This window comes from Gavialis gangeticus, unplaced genomic scaffold (genome assembly GCF_001723915.1).
Source record: "Gavialis gangeticus isolate Ggan-Ray unplaced genomic scaffold, GavGan_comp1, whole genome shotgun sequence".
Lineage (NCBI taxonomy): Eukaryota > Metazoa > Chordata > Crocodylia > Gavialidae > Gavialis > Gavialis gangeticus.
Genome location: NW_017729031.1, coordinates 59,950,441 through 59,968,783, shown reverse-complemented (window position 1 = coordinate 59,968,783; position 18,343 = coordinate 59,950,441). Strand labels below are relative to the sequence as shown.

The window sequence follows — 18,343 nt, the reverse complement described above, 5'->3', positions numbered from 1 at the left end:
TTCTCTCCAGACTTTTAACAACTGTCTTGTACTGCACGGCAGCTCAAAAACATATATTTCCTTTTGCAAACAGGTGTTTTAAAATTAATCCTCACAAATTTGTGAGAACATTTAATAAAAGTATATGTGCAGTCAGTATGCCTCTGGAACATGTGCTGTGACAAATGGGTTTGTGCTGGATGGTAGTGCATTTAAATTCTTTTATTTCTGATCGAGCTTTCATAATAAAAATATTTTTGTTATAATACAGTTATAGTCAGTGATAACTATGATCTCAGAGTATCTGACCAGACAGACAAGCCTCTTCCAAGGAAAGGGGGAATTATCTTTTGAGTGAATGAACAGACAAGGGTGTGATTCTTGTAGCTAGCAAAACCTCTTCTGCTAAGAGTTAGCAAGACCCAGTTGAGACAGCTAAGGCTGAGGTGCCACAGGCCAAGGAATTGGTTCCTGGCACATCTCAAGCTGGTTCCCAGTGGTCAAGCAACAGACAGCAGGGTGACAACACCCTGGGATTGTCTTAGAAGTGCACCTGGCCAAATCTGGGCTCTGAGTGTGTCACACTGGCAATTAAACATTTCAGACCCTAGTCCTATCAGATGTTTAAAATAGTACTTAAAATTAAAAAGGGAAATTTAAAGCCACTTTGCAACCCACACCTTTAGAACACAGTGACTGAAACATGTTCAAACACCCCTAAAATCTAAAAAATCGTATGTGGGTTTACTAGAAAGCTTAGTTATTTCAACCTTCCATTTCCTAGCAACTATTAACTAAGAGGGGACCAAAATAGAAAAAAAAAATGGTTTACTGTACAACTAAACAGACTCTTAAAATAAAAATGCACAGAGAAAACAGAGTATTCTACATCTCAACTGTGATAAGTGTGCTTAGGCCTTGATTTTTCAGTTGTGACTGAGAATTTAGTGAAGCTTAGAAGGAAGGGGCACTAAAGCTGAGAATACTTGATCATGTGGGTTATTTTTCTAATGATGCATGAAAAGCGAATAACTAACTTTAAACTGCCAGGTGAGTGAATATGTACATAGCTGGTAGTTGGAAAACATTTTACTTTGAATCCAAGTAAACTGGATATGGAACCACAAAGGCACAAACACGATGGTCCATTCTTACAGCACAATTTTTTGGAGTGGCAAATTAAGAGCTTGATTTAGAACATTTGTCAAACAGAGAAACTTTGCTAAACAGTCTGGAATTAACAGTAACTTCAGGAAGAATGTGCATATGTAACTTTACTATGCAAAAATCATTGATTAACGTACAGCTCTCTTCCTCAGCAGGGAAGTGTTAGGAATACCTCACTTCATTCACCTCTTTTGGGATATAAAAGACTAGTATGAATGGACTCAATACAATAGTGCTTGCTCTGATTTATGGTGGAAAGAGATCTTTAAGAATCTAGAAAAAGAGGATTTTCTCTACTTCCTTTTCAGGATAGAAGTGTAAATTTAATGTAAGGATCTGCATTGGATTACTTCAAACCAGGAGTCAGCAACCTATGTCTCATGTCCAAATTCAGTGCATGGAAACTTTGGATCCAGCCTGCAGGTGTGTGGTTTTGGCAACACCTGGCTTCAGGGATAAATACCGGTGGCAGGTACTCTCCCCCCATGCCGCTGTGGCTATGAACACCAGCTGCTGCTGTGTTCTAGCACTCAGCTGCCTCCAACCTAGGGTAAGTCATTCCAGCCTGCAGCCAGAAAAGATTTTCTACCCCTGCTTTAAATGGCAAGAGTGATCAGAATAATTGTATAAAGTTCCACATAGTGCTGTGTCAAAGCTCTCTCTAAAATCAAGCACATTTTTGGTGAAAAATTAACACTAGTGACAAATCTGTACGTAGGAAGATAAGATAGGCAAGTACACTGCAAATATATACTTGTGTTTTAAAAAGAGAAAAAACTGGATGTTTACTGCAATACAAAATTAGTAAGAATTTACATATCTTAGTAACTGGAACTTTTTCATGCAATCAAATAGAAAAGGTAGATTCCTATCTAGCTTAGGATATTTGTCCCCTGCTACGTCAGTGGAGTACTCAACAGAACCAGAATTACTTCATCACTTTATAGCTTCAGACATAACCAGGGCATAAATGTCTTGATGATGTACTGAAATGCATTAATACTGCATCTCTTCAACTATACTCCTCTGCTCCAGCTTGGGAAGAAACATTTCTCCTCAGGCCTTCCACCTTCTTTGGCTAATGAAGTGAATGGAACCCTACCCAGTTTTCCACATATATGCATGCACACATGCATTCTTTCAAATTTCATGTTTTGAAGGTAGGCATAAGAAACTGCAACTTTCCCCACCACTGGTGGAATATCCAAGTGCACTGGGATCACACAACAGTGAGGAATTCTACATTCCGGGCTAGGTGTGCATGTTAAACAGAAGATGGAACAGAACTGAAGTATGAGACCTGAATTAGTTGGTCTCGACTAGACTACAGTATTAACTTTTTTAACAGCAAACATCTTTCCCCCACCAGTACAAATTCTCTAGCCAGAGAAGCTGCTTTTTCAAAATTGAGATTTCAGAATTTGAATTGGTCTGTTTGGCTATACAAACTTGTCAATTTCTCCTTTTTCTAATGCACAGAGTCCTCTTCCTTGCCTTCTTTCTGAAGGGCTGTTGCTCTACCAAGTGAATTTAAGAGTGTGAAGGCTCCTCTCCAAAGTGTTTCCCCATGCCCCTGCCAAAATATCTTGTGCCCAGCTCTGCCCCCTGCTGAGCCAAGCACAGCATTAGAAAAAACAGACAATGGGGTGGCAGAACAATGGGGTAAATGGGTTCACGTATCTACCTGCCACAGTACAGCTTGGATAACGTTTTACAGAGAGGGTTTAAGTGTGGGATTGTTCTCTTAACCTGGATGATTACTAAAAATGCTGGGTGATTTCCTCTTTGGTCTATCACCTCCCCCATGTCTAAGGGATCCATGCAGAAGACTCTCTCATGATGTTTCAGCTCAAAATCTCTGGTGCATTCTGATAGAGGCAGAGAACATGAGTTAGGAGTGGTTTGCTACTTAGGCCACTGGCAAACATTTGTCTTCAGGTGCAATGGGATCTGATCCCCAATCCCCAAAATTGTGCCTCTGACCAGGCCACACATACATGGCAAGAGGCACAGTTTTGGGATAGGGTGCGATTAGGATCTGTTCCCCAACTTGCCAGTGCAGGGGCAGCCCAGGATCATGGTCCCAGGCTCACCCTGCACCAGCAAGTTGAAAGCCAGTGCCCAACAATTAGCTGGTTGTTCGCTGGCTCTGGGATTGCAGCAGGGCTTGAATCAGCCCTGGTATGGCCCCTTAGCTGGTGAATAGCTGTTCATCACCGGGACTGGGATCCCACTGGGCTTCAAAGTGGCCCTTGTGGGGTCCCCAAATCAGCCAATGACTCTCTGGTGGTTCTGGGGACTGCACTGGGGGTGGTTTGACCACCCAACTGGTCAATAATCATCTGATTTTCTGCCTGCTCAGGGACTGCACTAGGGCTGATTTGAGCCCTGATGCAGTCCCAATCTAGCTGAAGGTCAGCTGATTTTTTCCTGGCTCCAGGGACCACACTAGAAACAATTTGAGCTTTGGTGCAGTCCCAGATCCAGCAGACAATTGATTGTACCATTACTTGCCTGAACATGTGACCGGGTTACTATTTAAAGCATAATTAACAAACTAACTGCATCTTAAGTGTAGCATCTGCCAGGGACCCCCTGACAGAGAAGCCAAGCAGGCTTATGAAAAAAAAGAGCAAACTAGCTACTGTACTCTATTTCAGTTCCATCCAAAAACTGTTTCTGCAGTACGGCAGATGCCCAGCTTGCTTTATTACAGCACACTCCAACCCTAGAAAAGACAGGAGCTGATGGATGATATTATAGCACCCCACAAATTACGAAGCAGTGAATAACTTCAGGAATTCTTTAGTTCTGCAGTTTTATTTAAGCTTGCAATTTCTAATGTCATCATACTATCCAGGGCCACCTCTCAGGGCCTACTGAAGATTTCTTTGGTGCCACAGATTTGTTTAACCAAAAAAGTATAAAAAGCAGCTGATTCATGTTCACTGAACTAACAGTTTTTAAATCTGTTACATAAATTTCTTTTCACAAGTTACTTGAGAACTAGGATTAGGAGATCTTTTACCCAAAACTTTACATGACCTTTGTAGACATACAACTGATTCTGTGCTCAACTATTTTTCTTAAAATGGCTATTAATTATAAACATATTTTAACCTATATTTGCTATGGAAACAAGATAAAGTGAAAATATACTGAAGACTTTAAAAGAATGATGATGCGATTTTCACAATTAAAATTCTATTAAAAATAGAAGCCTAGTGCCACAAAAGTTAACTACAAAAATGACAACATTTCAATTACAGAAGTCACACAGATAGTGCTATACAATAATGCACATTTACATGCCTAGGAGTGTCAATTGCTTAACTAAAGTTGTTCAATGTTAACATCATATACAAACACTTTCAATTTAAATTTTCAAAGTTATATCAGTGTCCAGAACCAAAGAAAAAACCCTTTAAATTCTCAATGACAAACTGAATGGATGTCATACAATAATTAAAGTTATACATATTTTAAGAAAGAATACTGCAATACATACATACATACATACATACATATATATATATTTACCTATCCCAGGGAACAGATGTCTCAAATGATTCTCCTATTATATAGTAATCCAAGCCCAGATCCTATTAAAGCAGAAAAAAAGGAGACAGACCAATGGATTAGTATCCGGACATAAGCCCAGAGATCTAATTTAGTTTAGGTATCTGATAGTTATAAACAATGCATAAGAGCATTATTTTCACATGCAGAAAATAAACTTGGCTATTTACATGTATCCACTTTACATTTGTCAAAATAAAATCAACTAGATTTTGTACTGGGATTCAATTAAGGTTTTAAATATTTGGAACAGCACTACATGGGATTAGTACGGAGGTTTTTAAGACTTGGCTAGACAAAGCCTTGACTGGAATGATATAGTTGAGGATGGTCCTGCTTTGAGTAGGAGACAGGACTACACGACTTCCTCAGGTCCCTTCCAAACCTAATTTTCTAGGATTCTATGAGCAAAGCATTTCACTTTAAGCAAACAGTACCAAATTGAGTGCAGAGAGAAAGTTGCTGCCATCTGAGTTCCTTGGTGACCTGTGTTAAATTAGTAAACTTGCTCCTACTCCTTAATGAACAGGTATATTCCAAGAGTAATGACTACAAAAATGAACAACTTTGTTGGCCATCTCAGAGGGGGCCATTAAATACAACCAACTTCTCAGGCTTAGAGATGTTTTTTTCCCCAAGTCACACCCTTAGAAAAAGAAAAATGCCAAAACCTGCAAACACAAGTGGTTACAGGACTTCAGTTGCCAAGATTATGCAGCCAGTGTGTTTTAACAAGTATTTCTCAACTTGTGGGTCGCAAGAATATTTGAAAGGGTCGCAAGCAAGTCCCAGAATAATGCAGGAAAGATGGGAACATGGGTTACGCCAGCCTGCAGCGAGCTGCTTGGGGGAATGGGAGGCAGTGGGTGCACCTGTGTCTGAGTGCACACATGCACATAGCCAGGTAGGGTATGGGAGCAGCCCCAGCAGTTGGATGCAGGTAAGCATATGGGGAGTGGGGGTTAGAGGACCAGGGCTTGGGGACTGTATGTGTGCATGGGTGTGGAGGAGATGGGTGTGTGAAGAAGGGCAAGTGCCTGCTGGCACTGGGGGGAAGGTGGCCAGGTGCTGAGGCTGCATCAGGGCAGGTGTTGGGGGAAGGCGTCTGCCCCTCCAGTGGGGTCAGAGGGCAGCTGGAAGTTGCATGGCTTGGCTGGTGGCACCACGGCCGATGACCGTACTTGCAGGGGCTGGGTGGCTGGAGACACTGCTTGGGGGGTGGGAGGCACCATGACCAGGCTACCTGGCATGGCGTGGTAGCCCCAGCTGCTACAGGTCTCCCCCTTCCTCATCCGTCCAGTTTGCACTGGGGCTGGACTCACTTTGTTGCTGCCTGCATGAGCCAGAGCTCCTGCAGCCACCGCGCTCTAGCCTGAGCTGGGGAGGGGCAGCTGAGGCTCCCCTCTGGTAGGGTTGTGGAGAAAGGGGGCTGAATGTTGGGACTGAGGGGCACCAGCGTGGCCTGGGGTGGTTGGGGACTGTGGCTGGGAAGTGAGAGCACTAGCAAAGCCAGGGGGCTGTGGGTGGAGTGTGAGGGGCAGCCAGGGGGCTGTGGGTCAGGACTGGCCATCAATGCTTACAAATGGGTCCTGGTACAAAATGTCAAGAACCACTGTTTTAACAGCATCATATTTATATAAATATTAAAAAAAAAATCTAGATATACATCTAGCAGTGACGTAAACAGTTTCATATAAGAAGTTATATCTTCAGTGTTACCAGATAGCATTCTTTTGTGATGTTATTTTGGTTTCAGGAACACTGCAAGTTTCGGAAGTGTTAATCAAATGTACTGAGTACAGTGGAGTCGCATCATACACACATTTAACTTACGCAAATTCATCATACGCGTATGCCCCTGACTGCCGATTGTTTGGATTCAGCTTGCAGCTGCCCCCCGCAGTGCTGTGCATGGGGCCAAGCAGCTATATTGGGAGCAGCCCTGCTGGGAAGCTGCACATGCTGGCCGGGCGGGAGTTTAGTGCAGGCTGCCCTGGGCAGGAAGGAGGGACTGTACCGCTGGATGGGGGAGGGAGTGGACTGTACCACTGGGCAAGCCCAAGTGTAATTTTGACTATACGCAATTTTCACCTTACGCGCTGAGTTTAGAACCTAACCCCTGTGTAAGATGAGACTCCACTGTATTGTTACTGAACTTTCAAAAAGTACTTTTCAGATCTTTACAAATTAAAGCAGTAGCATCAATCTTTCAGGACTGGAGCCTAACAGGTTTAAATAGTGCAGCTAATTACACAATCATGATCAGTCTCCTGAAAGTGACTTCATTTAAAAAAAAAATAGTTAAACTAAAAATTTGACCAGTAAACTCAAATGCAAAAAAATCCTATACAGTAAAGCAATTTATAGATAGTATCTGAATAATGAAAGAACCATACTACATGATACCAACCAACACAGAAAACAGAAGTCACTTCTGGTAATAAGCTTAGAGACAAACTACCACACAGGTAAGATATTTGAATTTTAAAAACTTAATTTTCAGAAATCCACGAAGATCTCTGAAAAATAAGCATAATCAATTCTTCAAATCAAATAACACCTTTTGTTTTTCTAATATTCTGCACTTGAGATTGACTGCCCACTAGAAAAATGTGGAAACAAGTATGAATTCTTAATTGTCATTTGAGTTGTACAAAAAATTGGGATCAAGACTAAAAAAAGAATATTTTTTCCTCCTCCAAACTAGGAAAGACAGCAACAAACTGAAGGTAGAAATAAGACTGAGCAATGTTACAGCAGAATCAGATTAATGTTATATATAGCAGGATCATATTAAAAGTAAGACACGAGTTGGCAAGGAAACATAGTTTCTACGTCATCACTGGATATTACCTAATTCAGAGAGGCATAAGCTTTTGTAGGCAACAAAGTATGAAAGCTTATACCTCTCTGAACCTGTCAGTCCCTCAGGTGCCACCTTGCCTTGCTTTCTGCTAGATGTAAGGCTAACACAACTATTTCTTTCCAATGATGGCTTGAGCCATCAATGGAAGCATGGGGAGGGAGGGAGGGAAAGAAAACAAGTAGGCCAACCTAAAAGAAGGATCTAAACAGAAGGGAAAGAAAAATACTAAGGCAGGCAAGAATAAAGGAAATAGCAAGCACTACAGATTAACAGTAAAAGGAATGTCTAAGTCTTGGTTTAAAACATGGTGTTAAAGTCCATAAACGCCCTGAACAAGTCATTGTCAGCCCCAGTCTGCCACAAAGTAAAAAAAGGAATGGAAAACAACTTCACTACTGGAATTTTATAAAACAGGATTAAGACTGCAAATGATTAAAGAATTTTACAGAAGAGAAAACTAGAGAAAATCTTGAAAAAGGAAGGTAGACAGAAAATGAAAGATGGCAAAAGTAGTGAATGCACAGACAGAACAGCAACGTGAAAACGAATCTGATAAAGTTATGTTTTCCATATAAACAATATCATTCACATGTCCACCTAAGAAAGGATAAATTAACGAATGAAGTAAAATGCTGAGTAAGTAGACTGGGTTCATACTGATGCAGGTGTCCACTAAGTATCTGATGTACATTATGTACATCATACCAAAAATATCAAGGTCCGGTGCTGCAGAAGACAGGATGTTACAAATGGAAATCCGTGTTACACTATAAAATAAAGTTTGCAGTCTTTGAACCATGGCATCAAGGTCAAATAGCAAAACCATATAATTTAGTCAAACAGGTTGCTTGCAGATGTTAAAAAAACCCCAAACCTGTGCTTTACTGAAAGCACCAGTGTGTTACTTTGACCCAGCTCCAGGATGCCTGTATAGATCGGGTGCTTCAGCAGGGCTTTTTGGCGATTTTATCTAATAGCAGATTCAATCAGCTATTAGATAAAAGTGACAAAAAAAGGCCTTATGAAATGCCTGACTATATAGATGTTGGGCAAAGTGGGTCCAGCTAACATGATGCCTCTTCTGGGGATGTGCTGGGCTTGGTGTGGGGCCACAGAGTTTAAAGTAAAGCACTATTTGTTTTTGTTTTTTTAAGTCAGCAAGCAGCCATAATTACACTCACATTCCTAAAACACCTACTACTGAAATTCTTGCATAGAATTTGCAAACTATTTTGCATGCATATAGAAACTACAGATAATTGTGAAAGGAAAACAAATTCCAGAAACATTTGAAAAGTTTCTGAAACAATCTTCCTATTAGGTCTTTGACAGAACTGTAACAGAATTATTGAGACAGTATTCAAAATCTTGTCCCACGTGGAGAAACACATCTACAAATGACAAACACAGCTATGCATGTGTATGCAAGGACAGAAAAAGGTTCAACATATTGAGGTATTAGAAATCTTCATACCAAGACAGAATTATAAACTAGCCATCAGTCTTTAAAGATGGGGCATCCACTGTCTGCTGAACACAACAGTTATGGAGTTTTTCTTCTGGCTTATTAGAAGTTCTCTGCACTATATATGAAAAATGACTTCCAGTCTTGTGCTTACACCATAGGTTTTACAGAAGCCAGAACTTCAATTCCTGAGAAGCACCCTCTTGCTCTACAGTGACTCCTAGAGACAAACAAGGAGTGGAAATAATAAGCTACAGGCCTTGCTGGACAGAGCTGGAAGGGTGAAATCAGAAAAGTTTCTGAAGAGATAGTATCAGAGATGGGGTAGGCTGCATCTGCACTGTAGAAGTGACTGCTAGAACTAGGAAGTGTTGATAGAGGACTGGGAAGACTTACGAAGATTTGAAGTAGCAGTAAGGCCATCTCATTTCTCAGTTCTGGGACTGGATAACAAGATTATAACGAACTAGTTAAAATTTTGGTGCAACAAGACTACAGGAAGGAAAGAATGTAGATATACTACACATCACCTGACTCGCAATTAACAGTCTGATTGGTTAGCAAATATATGATCAGCATTTTGCATGTTGAATACAAAATTAATTTAATTATTACCCACATATGTATAAAAAGATGTACAGTTTAGGAAGACTCTAGAACCACGTACCATTCCACCTGTTCCTTTGGTCAGCCACCCTGATCACCAGGGATCCGGGTTTTCCGTTTCTCATGGAAAAACAGAGATAACCCAACGATTTCCCCTTTTTGCAAGAGCTGTTTGAAAAAAGGGCAAGGAAACCCCCAACCCTGCCCAGAGGGGAAGGGAGAGGGGGAAGGGTGGGGCCCAATGCTCGCACTTACCTGAGGCTACTTCAGGCTCACTCTTCTTGCTGGAGGCAAGTGGGGCTTGGGAGTTGTGGGGCAGGTCTGGGGGGTGGAGGAAGCTGGCTAGGGGCTGAGGAAGTGGGAAGGTTTGCAGCCAGCCAGGCTCTCCGGCCAGGAGGGGGCTTGCAGCCTCCCTGCTCCTGGCCAGCTGCAACCACCCCATCGCCGCTGGAGTGCCCAAGCTGGCTTGGAGCTGAGGGAGCAGGGAGGTTTGTAGCCAGCCAGGCACTCCAACCAGGGAAGGGGTTGCAGCCGGCCCCCTCCTAGCCGGAGTGCTCAGCCAGCTGCAACCCCCCACTCCCCGATCCCTCAGCTGCTACCCAGCTTGGGTATTCTCCAGCCAGGAGGTGGGGTTTGCGGCACTCCAGACAGAGGCTGCAAACCCCCCCCCCCCTCCAAGCCAGAGTGCCTGGCTGGCTACAAACCCTGGGTTACAAACGCTGCGCTCCCCGCCCTGCTGCCCTCTCCCAGGCCCTCTGGAGCACAGCGTGTGCGACTGGCATGGCAGGGCACAGCAGGGTCACACACAGGAAAGTTGCTTGCTGTTGCAAGCTCCATGCTGCTATCGCCACACTTCCTGTGTGTATGGGGGCAGTGCAGGGTTGCATCCCTTGCTGCTGCTCTCCACCTCCAGGGGAAGCATGGCCAGGGCAGCATACTTGCAGCAGCAGGCAGCTTTCGTGCAAATCCCTACTGTGCACTGCCAAGCCGGGTTGCACACGCTGTGTTCCAGAGGACCTGGGGGAGGGCAGGAGGGTGGGGAGCATGAGCCTGCAGTGTGCCCTGCCCCCATCCCCCACAGACCTAGGAGGTGCAGGTCCCCTTTCCCCCTGGGTGTGCATGCTGCCGCCAGGAGCCAGCCCTGCCTGAACCTGCAGCAGGCAGGCAGCAGTAGGGGAGCTAGCTTGTGCAGCAGCCAGTTTTCACAGTTGAAGAGCCTCTGCACATCCCAATAAGGTCAATGATATATGAGAAGACTCAGAACCTCTTTAGTTTATCCATCTTACTTACAATTCAATTTCTATATCTGCATGGCAGGGTGGAGTGGGAGGGGAGTCCATCTTGACATGCAAATTAAAGTCTGTACAGCATTTTCAAAATGAAAGACAAGTTAATTGAAAGCTTTAGGTAAGAGTAGGAGATAGTCCTCAAAAGTAGCAATGACTTACCCGAAGATAAGCAATGACAAAAGTCAGCATGTACCCTCTCTGTCCATTATCTTCTCCAGCTGCCAGACCACTGCAATTAATGATAATATTATTTTCAACCAACCTATGCACAGATTTAAAATAAAAAGTAAACACTCAGCGGGATTGGGTGTGGGAGTTAATGTCCTTTATATTTGCTTGCCTATAAATTCAGCCTCAGGATGTAATAGACACACTATCTTAACATTAATTTCAATTTAGTGCAACTAGCAGAGTTCACCCATTATCCTTTAAGTCTGAGCTCCTGTATGTTACATATGTCAGCAAAATAGTGAATTAGAAAGACTAAACTAGGAACTTGGAGAATGCTATCAAGTGACAGTCCTAATAAGACATTACTCAGGTCTTTGTGATTTCTTAAGGATGGACTCACCAACTCATTGTGTCTATTTCACCCTAGAGCAGGGCTGTCCAACTTCTAAGCAGTAGGGGGCTGTATGCCCACAGGGCTGCACCAGTGGGGGCCACACGCTGGGCAGATGACTCCTCCCTCTCCATTGCTGTACCACGTGCCCATGCAGACCTGAGCTCACCCTCAACTCCACAACACCATTACGCATTTTACCATCCCACCCTCTTGGGTGGGCACAGAAAGCACCCCAGGAGGGAAGGGGAGCCACAGTATCCAGGCACTGTTGCAGGCAGAGAGTGGAGGTGGGGGAAGGGGAAATCAACCCCTCACAGGCCACATGCAGCCCATTGGTCACTAGATGGACAACCTTCCTCTAGAGCAACATACAGCAGTGTGAGATTTTATTAGCCAATTTCTATTAGCTCCTGTGTCCTTACTTCCTTTTTCCCCTCCCATAGTTCCTGTCCTCCCAGCCCCAGTTGCTCCTCACTCTGTTACACAAATTAAGTAGTTCCATTTCTCTGCACTATACCTCCCTCCCCCACAAAACTCTTTCTTGAACAGAATTAGTGCAAAGGATAGAATTGGAAGAGAAATGTTTAAAGCTAATAATTTTGTCATTTTCCATAATGACAATTTTCCTATTCAACAAGAAATATGATGACATTTTCTTCAGAGAATTTTATTAAGACTTGGTCTCTGTTAAGCTGACTCCCATCTTCTATATTTACCAACTTAAGAGACACCAGATTTTCAGAAAGTACTGAGTACCCTTCTCCTTTGTGGAGTCTGAAGATGAGCAAAGTATAATGGAAGCATTCCATGCCAGTCCCTTTTGACTATTTCAACCTAAATTCAAACCCTTGATTCTTTTTATTAACTCACAATTATTGTCATACACTAATTACTAGATCCAAGTTCTAAACCAGCAGTTCCCAATCTCTGGTATGCATACCACCAGTGGTACGCAGACAACCGGTCAGTGGTACATGTTAACACCTTTATTATAATTACTTTATATGACAAAAATTTGCTGGTTGTACTTAAGTTTGTATCATTTTAAATTGGTGGTGTGCAATCTGTCAGTTTGGGAACCGCTGATCTAAACTATGAAATTTAGAATGAATCAAGCTGTAAACACTGACCCAAAATACAATGCTAGTCTTTGCATGTCCACTGACTTTAAAAATCAATTATCTGCAAATATTCTTTCATATATTCTGTTTCCAGAGAACATAAAAGGGTTAACAAATTTCAATATGCAAGGGTATTAAACAGGTAAACTTTAAACCAAACTCCAGTCTTTTTTTATTTGATTTCACAGGAGGTTTTTGTCTGGTCAGCGATTGGTATTCCTAGCTGTGAAGGGGGCAATGCACACAGTGCTTCTGTGGCTGGAAGCCCTGTCAGCTGATTGGCGCTCCCAGCTGTGCTCCTCCAACTGGGACTTCTGATCAGCTGACCACTAAGCAGTGTTCAGCAGGCTGGGAGCATTGGCCACACATTCAATTAAAAGGCACGAAAGGAACCAGCGACACTGCTCTTGGGCCGATCTAGAAGACGCAGTGCCGAGCCAGCATGGAGGGCTGTTATAGAATGGCATCACTTTGTCATTTACTCTTAGTGTTATCCCACTATTAATGGAATGAATGTGTGGCTACACCAGGGGTCTTAAAAACAGCATTATTAAACTGGGTTCCAAATATTCACATGGAAGAGGGCTCAGGGACTATATTTCTCTGAAATACAGGGAAGCAGCAGGAAAGTCTTGGAATAGTATGTTCACTTTTGCCTACTCTCCTTATTTTTGCAAATTTAATCTATTAACTTCAGTTTTATCTACTGCCCTTAACAAATAATAAAACTGCTTAAGTACAATATACAAGAGAAATCAGAACAATCAGGAATATAGAGTGATGGATAGTTGGATGAACTTTGTTTTCTGATTAATTTTATGTTCTAAAGAGGCAATTTCCCCAAAATCATACTTTATACCTTTTTCAGCTGCAAGACAAAAAGCTCATCATTGCAAAGTAATATGAAAAGTATAAAAAACCCTCCAACCCTCTGAAGAAGAGCATAAATAAAGGACCTCTGCCTATGTAGTTTTGCTACAAAGTTAGGAATGATTCTCTAAAGCAGTGGTTTTAACCTGTGGCCCACAGACTCCACCACTAACTCCATTTTAGTAATTTAACTTATCCAGATTTTTAAGTGCTTCATAACCTGCTTGTTAGTAAATTGTCAAACAGATTTGGAAGCTTCTTGTCTAAAGAAAAATAATGAACTGTATCAATTTAAACTCTGACAAAGGTTTCTCTCCTCAAAATGTGGTAAACAATAATGACAAACAGGGATCCAGGTTTTCCCAACTGCCATAGAAAAAAACATGGTAGAACCTGGATTCTCTCATTTTAAGGAGAAAAAGCAGGAAGTGGTGGGTTTCCGGCCTGCAAGGGGCTGGGGGGAGTGAGAGAAGGGTGATCAGCATCAGCAACATGTGAATGCGCGCATGTACACAAGCACATGGTCGCCAGGCAGCCTGCAGAGCATCTCCCTACATGCAAGTCTAGTGGCAGGGGGAGTGGGGAGAGAACTGAGGCCCCCATAGTGAGGGAGGGAGAGAGTTAGGCAGGGCTGGGACTAGGGCTGCTGCATGGGACTTGGGGCATGGGGCTGGAATCCGAGGCCACAATGCCAGGGCAGGGAGCAGGGCAGGGCCACGGGCAGCTCAACCAGGGGGCAGTGGGTGGCTCCCTGTCGCTGTGCGCACTCCTAGGGGGGACATCAAAGGCATATCCCTTGCAAATTTGTGCAGGCCAGGGGCAGGCTGCCCACTGAAAGCCTGGGCTCCCCTCCCTGCTGCCCTCTCTTGGGGCCTCAGTAGCCCAGCAGGCGGGACCCGGTCGGGCAGGGCAGAGCAGGGTGGAGAAGCTTGGTGCCGTCACTGCAATCCCCACGACGCCATGGTGAAGCACCCCCTGCCTGCCTTGCAGCAGTGGGGGTGGCGGCACAGAGTTATGCCCTTCATTGCTGCTGTAATGGAGCTCCCAGTGGTGACAAGCTTCCCCACCCAGCTCCACTTTGCCCTGCCATGCTGGGTCTTGCCTCCTGGGCTGCAGAGGCCCCAGGAGGAAGGCAGCAGGGTAGGGAGCCCCAAGCTCACAGGAGGCAACCCACATTTCCCCAGCCCCCACCATGGACTCTACTCTGGCCGTGCCATTCGTGAGGGAGGGGGAGCCAGGCTCCATGCTCCGCCACAGCAGCTGCTGCCTCCTGCAGGTGACAACCAGGGTTCTGATGCTGCTGTGGGGGCCAGAGGGCTGTGGACCTGGGTCCCTGACCCCACAGCCCTAGCAGCTGGGTGCCCCTTCCAGAAGGGCTGGGGGGGTCGGGGTGGGGAGTGAGGGCTCCCAGTCTGTGGAGCACTCTGCACTCACTGGTTAGCACAGTGAGCTCCCCCAGTTGGGAGCCCCAATCAGCTGAGCATGCTTCCAGCTACAGGAGCACAATGTGCCTTGCCCCCCTCAAGGCTAGGAGTGCTAAGTCACTGACAAGACAAAAACTCTGTGAAATCAAATTTTTAAAAGCTGAATTTTGTTTAATGTTTACCTGCTTAATACCCTTGCATATTGAAATATGCCGTGGGTGGGGAGGGAGGGCCACCAGCTGGGCTCAGAGGGCTATGGGTAGGGAGTGAGGGGCACCGGCAGGGCTGTGGGTAGGGAGTGTGGGGCAATGGCATGCGCAGGACACCAGCATATCAGGGCTGCTCAGCATCACAAAGCGAGAGGCAGAGCAAAGTGCAATTATTACAAACCCATATCCAAACCCAATTCTTTATATCAGGAGTACAAACAGACAAAAGGTCTAGTCCAGGCAGCTATACCACCTGGCCCATGAATCTCTGGAGAAACCCCACGCACTGATGCTGTCCCCATATGCTGCATGCAGCACACACCGCTGGATTGGTCCTGCATGCTGGCTCTGGGGCCAGTCCAGATCAGCCAGACCATAGGACTATTCTAGCAGAGCACCACATGAAGCATGCACCCCAAGCCTGCCCCCCGCACTGCATGCACAGTGTACACTCTGCATGGGCTGGACCCTGCCCTGCATGTGGCACAGGAGGTCCAGGGCATGGGTTGCATGAGGTACCCCCCTGGACTGGCCCTTTCGACTGGCTCCAGTGCAGCCCAATCTGGACTGCCCAAGGGGCCGGCTGCAAGGCTCGGCTGGAGAGACACCACATGCAGCCTGAGTCCCAGCTGATCCTCTGTGTTGTCTGCAGTGCCAGATCCAGCCTGTACACTATGGGCAGCAGCCTGTGCTGGCTCTGCATGTTGCATGCACAGGAAGACTTAGGGCTGGTACATGCTGCATGCAGGCTGGAGCAGGGCTGCAGGCCCAGTGTCCCTCATCCAGCTCATGGGGCCAGAACTTGACACCTCATCACTACAGTCACAGTTGGGCGCCATGCAATAGCTGTTTTTAAAAGATTTCTAATTAAGGGCATTTATATTTATTTAGTCACAGTTGCTCTCAGGGATGCTACATATGCTTGCTTTCCTTAGTGTGGCATTCACCCGAGAGAACTAACTGAAGGAGCTTACTATACAGACAAACTGAGATCTTGGGCTGCTGACAGATGTAAAAAAACCCAACCTAGTGCTTTACTGTAAACTCTGCGTGCCCCTGCACAGAGCCCAATGCAGGCCCAGAAGAGATGGAGTGTTACTTTGACTCGGTTTGCCCAATGTTTGTAAAGATGGGGTGTTTCAGGGAGCTTTTTTGGCACTTTAATCTAATTGCTGATTGAATCAACTGTAAATAAAAGCACCAAAAAGACCCACTGAAGTATGTGATCTATACAGATGCTGCAGAGCTGGGTTAAACTAACATGATGCCTCTTTTGGGCATGTGCTGGACTTGGCGTGGGGGCACGCAGAGTTTAAAGCAAAGCACCATTTTTTTCACATCGATCAGCAGCGTTTAAGTCTACATTGAAATTTCAAGGTGCCAGTTTTAGGGGGCGTTTAAAAGACTCCACTTAATCCTGTTTTCTATGAATTTCAGCCAACTTTTCCTGTAGATTTAGTTTAAATTGTTACAGCCTCAGTTTTGCTTTTGCTTTATGAAACAAAGTAAAAGGTCCCACTCTAATTTGCAAAAATATTTGGGCTTTTAAAAAATTGCTGACCAACCACCACACTAGCTTTAGTACTTTAACAAAACATTAGTGACTAAGTTTTGTATCTGATATTAAAAACCCAAGGATCCTGAAACAGGCTTATATGAACCGTAAGATAAATTAAATTTGAGGTTTTGAACAAAATCAGATTTGCTGAATTTTGCTATAATTTCTCAAGTTCTAGTTTTATCTTCTCAGTTAAAAAACAGATCTTTCTGCATCTTTGAAAATCACTGAGCAATAGTGCTACCCAAGTCCTTGGATCATATTTGATATTTAGCCTCAAACAGAAAAATAATCTACACTAGAAAAATCACCTGTCTTGAAAACGGTAGGGCAAGATGGCACCTTAGAGACTACCTGGTTCAGAGAAGCATCAGTCAGGAAGAAACTGTGTAGTTTTAGAAGTAATAAAGACTACCAGGACTGATTATTCATTGGTTCTCTCAGGGTTTAATAAGCAAACTAAATATTTCTAATTATGAGCTCCCCATAGTTCTTTAAAAAAAAAGAGGCAATAAATTTCAGCACGTTTTATGTTACTTGCTCCTAAAGTAAAAACTCCCTCCATCTTCCAGGAAGTAGACCGTTGAGACATCTCAACATAACTCAAATATGTGTTCAAATATATATATTTATGCTACCCTAACTTAGTCTCAAGGTTAGATTCACGTGCTTTTGCAGTCAGAGGCAAAAGGCAGCAAGACTAGAACAGTCTATGAAGCTCTCAGAGATACTTACACTGTGGGTGGACAAGAACCCAAGAACCAGAGAGAAGAGACAGGGATCATTATTACAGATAGAGCTGGCAGCTCCACCTATTGCTGAGGCTGCCCAACCCTGTTACAAGGAAAATGTTCTGGATGCACTGTATGAAGAAAGGGGGCTTAAAAGAAAGTCTATCATGGTATCATGTAATTATGGATTAATCCTACCATACATAGGAAGCTGTTTTATGAATGCGCAAGTAGCCTTCATTCTGGCATTTCTTAACTTTTGAGTGCCTGCCTGACTTTGCAACCTTATTTTCAACTATATAAACATTCATGAAGAGAACATGAAAAGGAAATGGAGTGCACTCAACAAAAAACATCCAGCACTTTTTATTAACTCAAGTCATTGAATGGTGTCAAATTGTTCATGTTAAAGACTGTTTTTTCAAACCACCCATGGAAAATAGGAATTAAAGTACAAGCTTCCAAAAAGGTGGTCTAGGAAAAGCGAAGCACAACAGGAATTTGTAAAGAGCAGAGCAGGTTCCATAATTAATTTGGCATGGAAAATGCTGGTAAACTGAGTAATATATTTAACTAGTATCTAGTAAAATAGTTTGCTTAAAAGGAAATAAAAAGCATTTCTGATGAATGATATTTTTACCATGGTTTTCATTGATTAGGCTAGTAATCAATCAAACCAGATGGACAGAAAGCTCCCTATCATTACTCAGCCTGTTACTGAACTGAACTGTTTTCTGTTTCTTTGTAAGAGCACAAAATCTGTGACAAGGGGTGGGATACAGATAATTCATCAAATTCCTTTGACTAAACACAATTTTCTTTTACAGCAAAATTTTCCTTATATATGCACTATAGTGAATATCACCAAATATTCAGTCAGCCAGGTCAGAACGCTCACGTAGGTTCTTAGACAG

At 43.7% G+C, this 18,343-nt stretch overlaps 1 protein-coding gene across 1 annotated transcript in view; it reads right to left on the bottom strand.

The window, feature by feature from the left end:
- The window catches only part of AGPS (alkylglycerone phosphate synthase), a gene marked incomplete at its 5' end in the record, with an annotated part of 110,510 nt that overhangs the window by 35,176 nt on the left and 56,991 nt on the right, over positions 1-18,343 (bottom strand). The window contains 2 exons of the mRNA XM_019523004.1: positions 4,687-4,748; positions 11,111-11,180. Coding sequence (XP_019378549.1) covers positions 4,687-4,748; positions 11,111-11,180 — 132 coding nt within the window. The remainder of the gene's footprint in view (positions 1-4,686; positions 4,749-11,110; positions 11,181-18,343) is intronic.